The sequence below is a fragment of the Apus apus genome, chromosome 10 (genome assembly GCF_020740795.1).
Source record: "Apus apus isolate bApuApu2 chromosome 10, bApuApu2.pri.cur, whole genome shotgun sequence".
NCBI classification, from domain to species: domain Eukaryota; kingdom Metazoa; phylum Chordata; class Aves; order Apodiformes; family Apodidae; genus Apus; species Apus apus.
The window spans coordinates 2,075,628-2,084,637 of NC_067291.1; the positions used below are offsets into that span (position 1 = coordinate 2,075,628).

General features: G+C 60.6%; 1 protein-coding gene across 1 annotated transcript; it reads left to right on the top strand.

Moving 5' to 3' along the window:
- The first annotated feature begins 5,906 nt into the window (after window positions 1–5,906).
- On the top strand, window positions 5,907–9,010 carry LOC127388643 (immunoglobulin superfamily containing leucine-rich repeat protein 2-like). The gene is made up of 2 exons (XM_051628385.1): window positions 5,907–6,065; window positions 6,849–9,010. The coding sequence occupies exon 2, from the start codon at window positions 6,855–6,857 to the stop codon at window positions 8,958–8,960; it is 2,106 nt and encodes a 701-aa protein (XP_051484345.1). The 5' UTR covers window positions 5,907–6,065; window positions 6,849–6,854; the 3' UTR covers window positions 8,961–9,010.

A 9,010-nucleotide genomic window follows, 5' to 3' on the forward strand; every position in this document is an offset into this window, starting at 1 on the left:
GCCAGTGTCACTTCTTGGGCTGACACACCAGAGGGCTGTGCTGCCATTCAGAGAGACCTGGACAGGCTGGAGAGTTGGGCGGGGAGAAACCTGATGAAGTTCAACAAGGGCAAGTGTAGAGTTTTGCATCTGGGGATGAACAAGCCCGTGGAGCAGGACAGGTTGGGGGCTGAGCTGCTGGAGAGCAGGGTAGGGGAAAGGGACCTGGGGGTCCTGGTGGACAGGAGGATGACCATGAGCCAGCAATGTGCCCTTGTGGCCAATGGATCCTGGGGTGGGTTAGAAAGGGTGTGGTTAGTAGGTCAAGGGAGGTTCTCCTCCCCCTCTGTTCTGCCTTGGTGAGGCCACATCTGGAATGTTGTGTCCAGTTCTGGGCCCCTCAGTTCCAGAAGGACAGGGTCCAGGGCAGAGCCACAGAGATGATGAAGGGAGTGGAACATCTCCCTGGTGAGGAAAGGCTGAGGGAGCTGGGGCTCTTGAGCTTGGAGAAGAGGAGACTGAGGGGCCACCTCATCAGTGTTTACAAATATGTAAAGGGTGAGTGTCAGGAAGATGGAGTTAAGCTTTTTTCAATGATGTCCAGTGATAGGACAAGGGGCAGTGGGTGCAAACTGGAGCACAGGAGGTTTCATGTGAACATCAGGGAGAACTTCTTTCCTGTGAGAGTGACAGAGCCCTGGGCCAGGCTGCCCAGAGAGGCTGTGGAGTCTCCATCTCTGGAGACATTCAAACCCCCCTGGACACATTCCTGTGTGATGTGCTCTGGGTGCCCCTGCTCTGGCAGGGGGGTTGGGCTGGGGGATCTTTCCAGGTCCCTTCCAACCCCTGGGATTCTGGGATTCTGTGATGCTGTCCCCACCCCTCCTTTTCCCAGCCGGGTGGGACAGGGAGATAATTCACCCTGCCGGGGCAGTAGCAGGTACCTTGTGCGTGTGCGTGTGCGTGTGTGCGTGCGTGTGTGTCCCGCAAACCCCCGCAGCCCGGACACGTCCCTCCTCGCCAGGCAGAGGGTGGCAGCGGTGTCCCCAGGCAGGGCTGGCTGCGACAAGGCAGTGAGGGACACAGGCCACCAGGTGTCCTCTGTGTACAGCAGCACACGGGCCAGGGCTGGGGACCCACTCGTGCCAACATCCTTCCCCCCCCCCCCCCCTCCACGCGTCCCGCAGGCACACGCATCCCTGGAGCCCACCCGTGGGCTCTCCGGACCTGCGACCATCACCGGGGGGTCTGATCTGCTGTATTTGGGTGTGTATGTGTGTGTGGGGGGGTGAATAGGTCCTCTGGGGGGCTGGAAGTGGGTGAAGAGGGTTGAAGGAAGGGTTGAAGGATCCTAGAGAGGATGAGGAGGGAGCATCCATTGGGGGGGGGGGAAACGTGAACACCCCCCCCCCCCATCTTCTGGGACCCCCAGCTGGGAGTAAGAAGTGTTCCCAGAGCTGTGACCTCCTGGAGGGGGGGGGGAGGAGGGGGTCGTGTGGGATTAAGCAAGGGGACCTGCTGCCTTCCCTGGGGCTTGAAGTCCTTCTGGAATCAGGACAGACCCGGCACCCTCCAGGAGGAGGTTCTAGGCAGGGATCCCAAAGGAACCACCCCATAAGGGCTTTTGCTTGTCACCGAATGTCACCTCCCTCCCTCCCCCCCAGCGGCTTCCCTGGTGTCTGACACAGGAGCAGCCTCTAGATGGGGCCCAGGCGGAGGAGAGCAGAGCCCATCTGGCTCCTGTCACCCGCCTCATCAAAACCTTGGCCAACAATAGCCAAGTCAGTGGGTTTGCGGGAGCCAGACGAGCTGTTGCTTTGCCCTAAGCTGCCGTCAAGCTGGAAAAGGATCGGGCATCGAGGGGGGGGGGACACACGGCAGAACAGCAGCCACCAAACCCCAGCCCTGGAGAAAAGTGCTCCTCACACCTGCGAGGTGAGGACCTCCCAAAGATCCCACCAGCTTCTGCACCCTCGCAGGGTTGGTGCAACACTGCTGGGTCCCCCCCCACATCCAGGCCCAGGAAACCCCCCAAGCCAAGAGGTCTAAAGAGTCAAGAGTCTCTCTGATGGTTGGGTTGGGGTTGTTTTTTTCTTGAGAGCAATAAATAACTACAGTGAATTAAGCGAATCTCCTGAAATGATCTATAATGTGCTGCTTGCTTGATTGGCTGTTATTAATAATGCATTGCTCAATCTAAACCATTCATAAAATGACTCCCTGGTAGCTCCAGGCAAAGTGCTTTGGGACTCAGGAAGGTGGGGGGGGGGAGTGAGCAAGAAGGAGCAGCATAAATCCTTTCTGGTTATGAAAATGGATTTCTTCCCCCAACAATCAGGCAAAACTAATTAGAGCCAAAGGGCAGTTCCTCTGCATTTGATTAGGGCCTGGGAGATGGCTCAGGTTGGCTGGTGGGAATCCAAGGAGCCAGCCCAGTGAACCTAGGAAAGGTTGGCTGGGTTTTCTTTTGAGTAAAACCTCAGCTGAGAACATCTGGAGGGGTTTGGGTTCCAAGGTCCGTCAAGAATAAGGGTGGGGAGGGGCAGGAGTGTTGAATATTTGGAGGCAAAGATGAGGGAAACCTTGCCTAGATGGAAGGAGAACCCATGGGGTAGTCCCAGGGTGGTGGCTTGGTGAACTTGGAGGTGCTGGCTTAAAGCTGGAAGCCAGGAGAGCCCAAACTGGAGGCTCTGTCTTCTTCTCTTTGAATAGACAATGTCCTGGCTGGCATGGTGAAGGCTCCTCCTCCAGGCACCAGCTGGAGATAAGTGGTGTAGAGCAGCAAACCCTCCTTGACCACAGTGGTGATCTGGTGATTCCTGCAGCTGGGAGGCTGCCCCCACCTGTGCTGGTGGGAGATGTGGTCCCATGGGCAGTGTCAGCTGTGGACCTGGCCCCCAGCCCACATTCTGCTTGCCACAGGTGAGCCTTGGGGTGCCTGGGGCTGAGTCTGACTGCTCCAGAGCTGGCTCTCCCATCCATCCATCCATCCATCCATCCATCCATCCATCCATCCATCCATCCATCCATCCATCCATCCATCCACTCATCCATCCATCCATCCATCCATCCATCCATCCATCCATCCATCCATCCATCCATCCATCTATCCATGCTTTCATCCTCAACCATCCTCCCTTGGAGCTCTCATCTGAGGAGACTGAGAAGCCACCAGAGATCCCAGTCGTTATTCCCTGCTCTCAGCCCATGGGAAACTGAGGCACTGACGAGACAAACCCCACAAGTGAACCTCTAGGGAGGGATGAATGGAGAAGTAGATGGATGGTGGAACACCTGCTATGCCACTTCATGGTACGATGTCCTCCACAGTGTGTAGGTTAGGACCTGGCCCTGAGGAGCAGGAGGGCTGGGTTATCCATCCAGTACCACGTGCCTCGTCCCCTGACCCATTTCTAGCTTCCACTGCTCCTGAAATCCTGCCACCATATCTAGGACACTTGGATCTTTTCCTCTTGTGTGATGAATCTTGGGAAGAACTCAGGGTGGTGTGGTGGAGGCCAGCCAAGCCAGAACACAAACCTCTTCTCCACGTTGGCCACGTCCTTGTGGCATTTTTAACCTCCTGCAATACCCAAGGAGGGCTGCCCCATGGTCCTGCAGCTCCCACAGCAGCAGGGAGAACCTGGGACATGCCATGCCCTGAGGCAGCAGTGAGGGGTGAGGAGCAGTGTGGGCACCCATCTGGCCTGCCTGGAGATGCTGAGCCCTCCGGGGTGCTGCCCTGCTGCCCTCTGAACTCCCTGCTGTGGGACTGGGGAGAGGTTCCCAGCCCGTGGGTGAGCAGAGAGGGAGCAAACCAGGGAGGAAAAAAAAATGCCTCTAAACCACAACTCCAAGTGTTCCATGCTGTAATTCCTTGAGCTGCCAATGGCTAGTGCTTGGGCCAGTGTCCTGGCCAGGCTGAGGGCATGTTTGGGCCACCAGCCAGCCGTGGGGCCAAGAAGGGACTGAGTCACAGCCCTGAAGATGCTGAGAACACCAGGGCTTGTTCCACCTCTGCTCCAGTGGGAAGAGAGACTGGGAACAGGCATCTGAGCCGGCTTGGAAGTGATGCCTGCTTGATATCCCCCCCCACCCTGCAGACCCCTGCAGCCCCCCCAGAGTGAGGTGGCCTAGCTCAGGATGGTCCCCTGGGCCAGGGCTTTTCTGAGGGATGTCAACTGCCTTGGGCCTGAGCTGTGCCAGGGAGCCTGGTGACAGCCACTGGAGGTGGCCACGTTGTGCCACTGGGGGGGGGGGGGCAGCCTCGGCTCACTCCCATAGAAACGGGGGGAGGCTTTTTGGTGGCCACACATCACCCCCACACCTCACCCACCCCACGGGGGTCAGCCCCCCCCCCAGCCCTCAGGGCTGCAGGGAAACTGAGGCACGTCTGAGGGCAACAGCTTTGGCTCGAGGTGGTCCCCGGGCAGGGAACATCAACCTGGGGGGGGGGGCTTTGGATGCAGTTCCTGAGAGGATGGAGATGGTGGCAGCGAGGATTAGAGCTGGCGTTTTGCTGTCACGCAGCTGCCCCCCACCCCCCCCACCCCCTCAACCATCACCTCCCATCCCCACCTCGTCCTTGAGAGAACACGCCCACCCCTCGACCTCGGACCCCCCCCCCCCAGGGAGAGGCGACCGGGCGACTGGTGACTCTGCCTGCCAACAAGCAGGGAGGAGGCGACATCCCCCCCCACCCCAGGGCCCTCGGGGGTCCACAGCCCCGGAGCCCCCCGGGACGCCCCCAGCCCCCGCGGCGGGAGGTCACGGCAGGGCCGGGTCTAGGCGGGGTCGCTGTCGCGACAGAGTCGGGGTTGGGGCCATGGGGAGGACGAGGCTGAGCCGTTCGAACCCACCCGGGGTCCCTCCTGGCCCCCCCGGCAAAAAATCCCGGCGGGGAGGGGAGGGAGATGCAGGGATGCGGGGCAGGGGGGGGATGGGGGGAGCAGGAATCGATCCGAGCCCGCTCACAAAATCAATTGATTTCCCGGGTTTCTCGTGGAGGGGGGAGAGAAGAGGGAAAGGGTCGGGGGGGGGGGGACGGGGGGGACGGGTGGGAGAACAAACCTCCACGTGGAGTCGAAACCTCGGAGGGGAGGAGGGGGTTCCGCGCCTCTCCGGGGGGCTGAAACCTTCAGGAGGAAGATGAGGGTGAGCTGCCCCGTCCCGGGAAGCCCCGGTGCCCTCCCCGCCCCGTTTCCACTCCCCTTCCCTCCTCCCCCCCCCCGCGCATCTCGGTTCGAATACTCCAAAGCTCGGAGCACCCCGGGGGACCCGCCTCGACGGGACGGGCTGGGCCGGCGGCACCCGCGGCGACCCCGGGCTGGGGCGGAGGGGGGAGGTTTCAGCACCGGTTTGGGGGGGCGGGGGGGGGGGCACCAAGAGGGTTAGGCTGGTTCCCGAGCCCCGCTTCTCCTTCCACAACCGCGTCCCGAACGGCTGCGGCCCCGTGGCTGCCCCGACGGAATCCCGGGTCCTCCGAGGGGGGGGACACCGGGAGAGATGGCAGGGTTGGGGGGGGGGGGCGGAACTGGAATGATGGCTGCTCCCCGGTACGGGTGAGTTGTTCCCTTTGCTCGGCGGGGAGGGCTTTTAGGATGGGTTTATTTTCTTTTGGGCATGTTGTCATCGCTTTTTGTTGGCCGGGGGTGGGATTGTCGTGCCCGCCCCGGGAAGCAGGGCGGCTCCGTCCCCGCCGGAGGCTGCTGGGTGGGTGGGTGGGTGGGATGGGAAAGGGGTGGCGAGGAGGGAGGGGGCAGCAGCGCGGAGGGGGAGGCTGGCAGAAATGCTAATTCCTCCCTCCTTCTCTCCTCGGCAACCCAGTGCCCGCACGGCCCCGCGCCGCTCCGCAGCTCAGCCCGGAGAGGTGCGGGGGTAGGGGTGAAGGGGGGTGGTGGTGGTGGTGGGGGGGTGTGGGTGTCCCCCAAAACCTCGGCTCTTCGCTAGCGCCCCTCACCGTCGTGTCCGACCCCGTCTGCGGAGGTTCCTCCGTGCCGCAGGGACGGGGCTTGGGGAGGAGGATGCGGAGGATCGGTGAGGAAGAGGAGAAGGGCTGCGCGTTGCTCAACGCCACTTAGGAGCGGGTAAGGTGCGGGGGTCACCGCCGGTGCGGGGATGGGAAGGGGGGGGGGGGGGAATGTGAGGGGAGAGAGGAAAAATAGAGAAAATAGAGAAGGAGGGAGAGACGGAGAAGGGAAGGAGAAAAGTGAGGAGAAGAGAGAATAGGCTGGAAGGAGAAGAGAAGGAGGAAAGGAAAACAACAAAAGCGAAAGAAGTAACAGGGAAAGGCGAAATTAAAGCAGAGAAGAAAGGAGACGAGGTTTAATTAATTATTTGGGGGTGGGGAGGGAAGTAAAAACATGAATAAGAGAAGAGAAAGAGACAGAAGGGTGGGAAGAGTGGAGGGGAAAGGGAAGAAAACGGGAGAGGAAGGGAAGAGAGAAGAGGGGATGAGAAGCAGGGATGAGAGGAAGGGAAGAGAGAAGAGAGGATGAGAAGCAAGGATGAGAGGAAGGGAAGAGAGAAAAGGGGATGAGAAGCAGGGATGAGAGGAAGGGAAGAGAGAAGAGGGGATGAGAAGCAGGGATGAGAGGAAGGGAAGAGAGAAGAGGGGATGAGAAGCAGGGATGCGAGGAAGGGAAGAGAGAAGAGGGGATGAGAAGCAGGGATGAGAGGAAGGGAAGAGAGAAGAGGGGATGAGAAGCAGGGATGAGAGGAAGGGAAGAGAGAAGAGGGGATGAGAAGGGGCGAGGGGGTGGCTGCGGGGTGGGGGAGCAGGCACAGACAATGGGGCACAGCCCCGCTGCCACCTCTCGGGGTGGGGACCTGGAGCAGGAGCCCTGAGAACCCCCTCTGTCCCCTGGCAGGGGGAGATGGCCCCGCTGCTGCCCCTGTGGCTGGTGGCCCTGCTGGGCCTGGCCCGGGCGTGCCCCGAGCCCTGCGCCTGCGTGGACAAGTACGCCCACCAGTTCGCCGACTGCGCCTACAAGGACCTTCAAGAGGTGCCCACGGGGTTGCCCTCCAACGTGACCACCCTCAGCCTCTCGGCCAACAAGATCACCTCGTTGCTGCAGCGTTCCTTCGTGGAGGTGACCCAGGTGACTTCCCTCTGGTTGGCCCACAACGAGATCCGCTCCATCGAGCCCGGTACCTTCGCCATCCTGGTGCAGCTGAAAAACCTCGACATCAGCCACAACCAGATTGTGGACTTCCCCTGGCAGGACCTCTACAACCTCAGCGCTCTCCAGCTGCTCAAGATGAACAATAACCACATGGCCCTGGTGCCTCAGGGAGCTTTCCACACCCTGAAGGACCTCCTGTCCCTCCGCATCAACAACAACAAGTTCACCTCCCTTGCAGAGGGGATCTTCAACTCGCTTAGTTCCCTCTCCCACCTGCAGATCTACAACAACCCCTTTGACTGCTCCTGCAAGCTCCAGTGGTTGAAGAAGTGGATGGACAGCACGCTCATCTCCATCCCTGAGAAGGACTCCATCACTTGTGCCCTCCCGGAGCAGCTCCGGGGGGTGCCAGTGGGGAAGGTCCCAGATGTGCAGTGCACCTCACCTACCGTGCAGCTCACCTACTACCCCAACCTGGACACCACGGAGCTCTTTGATGGCTTCACCCTGACACTGCACTGTGCTGTGACGGGTACTCCACCTCCCGAAGTGAGCTGGAAGATCCGCACCTCCAGCCAAACCCTGGAGCTCGATGGGAGCCCAAAGGAGACCCCTGGGAAAGACCTCCCCAAACAGGACCCCGAGCGCTTCTTGGTCTTCAAGAACGGCACGTTAGTGATTCCCCACCTCAGCAAGAGGGAAGAAGGCACCTATTCCTGCCTGGCCACCAACGAAGTGGGGAGCAACCAGACCTCGGTCAACGTGGCTGTGGCTGGCACCCAGAAGTACCCACTGCAGCCTGGGAGGGACCCACTGGGGGGCAAAGCACAGCCAGGTGACAAGAAGCCTGGGGCCAAGGGAGCGAAGAACAGCGTGCTGATGCCAGATGAGAGGAACAAACTCCTCGGTCCCACCCGGCAGAGCCAGCCACCCTCAGCGAGCGGGACAGAGTCCACGGGAGATGAGCAAGTCCCTTTCCAGCTTCCTCCCTTTGAGAAGAAGTGTGGCTCCACACAAACCAGCAAGTACATCTCTAACCACGCCTTCAACCAGAGCGGGGACTTCAAGCAGCACACGTTTGACCTGGGGGTGATTGCCTTAGACGTGTCAGAACGTGATGCCCGGGTGCAACTCACACCTACCTACATGCAGCCCGAGAAGGTCCACCTCAGGATGCTCTACCTGTGCCAGGAGAGCAGCCAGGGCCACGCCTTGGTCCAGTGGTCCAAGATCGAGGAAGGGGTGAACTCGTACTGGTTCCAGGGCTTGAACCCCGGCACCAACTACTCGGTGTGCCTCACCTACCTGGGGGAGGACTGCCAGGTCCAAGTGGTCTTCACCACCAAAAAAGAGATCCCTTCTCTCATCATCATCGTGGTCGTGAGCATTTTCTTGCTGGTGCTGGCCACCTTACCCCTGATGGGGGCCACGTGGTGCCACCTCCTCTCCAAGTACCACGGGAAGACCTACAAGCTCATCATGAAGGCCCAGAACCCGGACCAGATGGAGAAGCACATGGCAGCCGACTTCGACCCCCGCGCCTCCTACCTAGAGTCTGAGAAGAACTACAACCCCAGCGAGGCGGGGGAAGGGGAGGCCGAGGAAGAAGATGATGACGATGAGGAGGACGAGGAAGGAAGCGGGAGGAGGAGGAGGAGGAGGAGAGAAGCCGAAGGGGCTGCGGAGCTGGAGAGGGAGGAGAGCGTGGCTGCCAGCTCCATGGTGGAGTCGCAATCCAAAGCCAACGGCGAGGAGTTCGAGGTCCGCTCCGAGTACAGCGACAAGCTGCCGCTGGGCGCCGAGGCTGTCACCATCTCCCAGGAGATCAACGGCAACTACCGGCAGCGTCCCCGCTGAGCCTCCCCGCACCCCCTCCGGCCCCACGGTCCCCACCCTCCCTCCCCCCA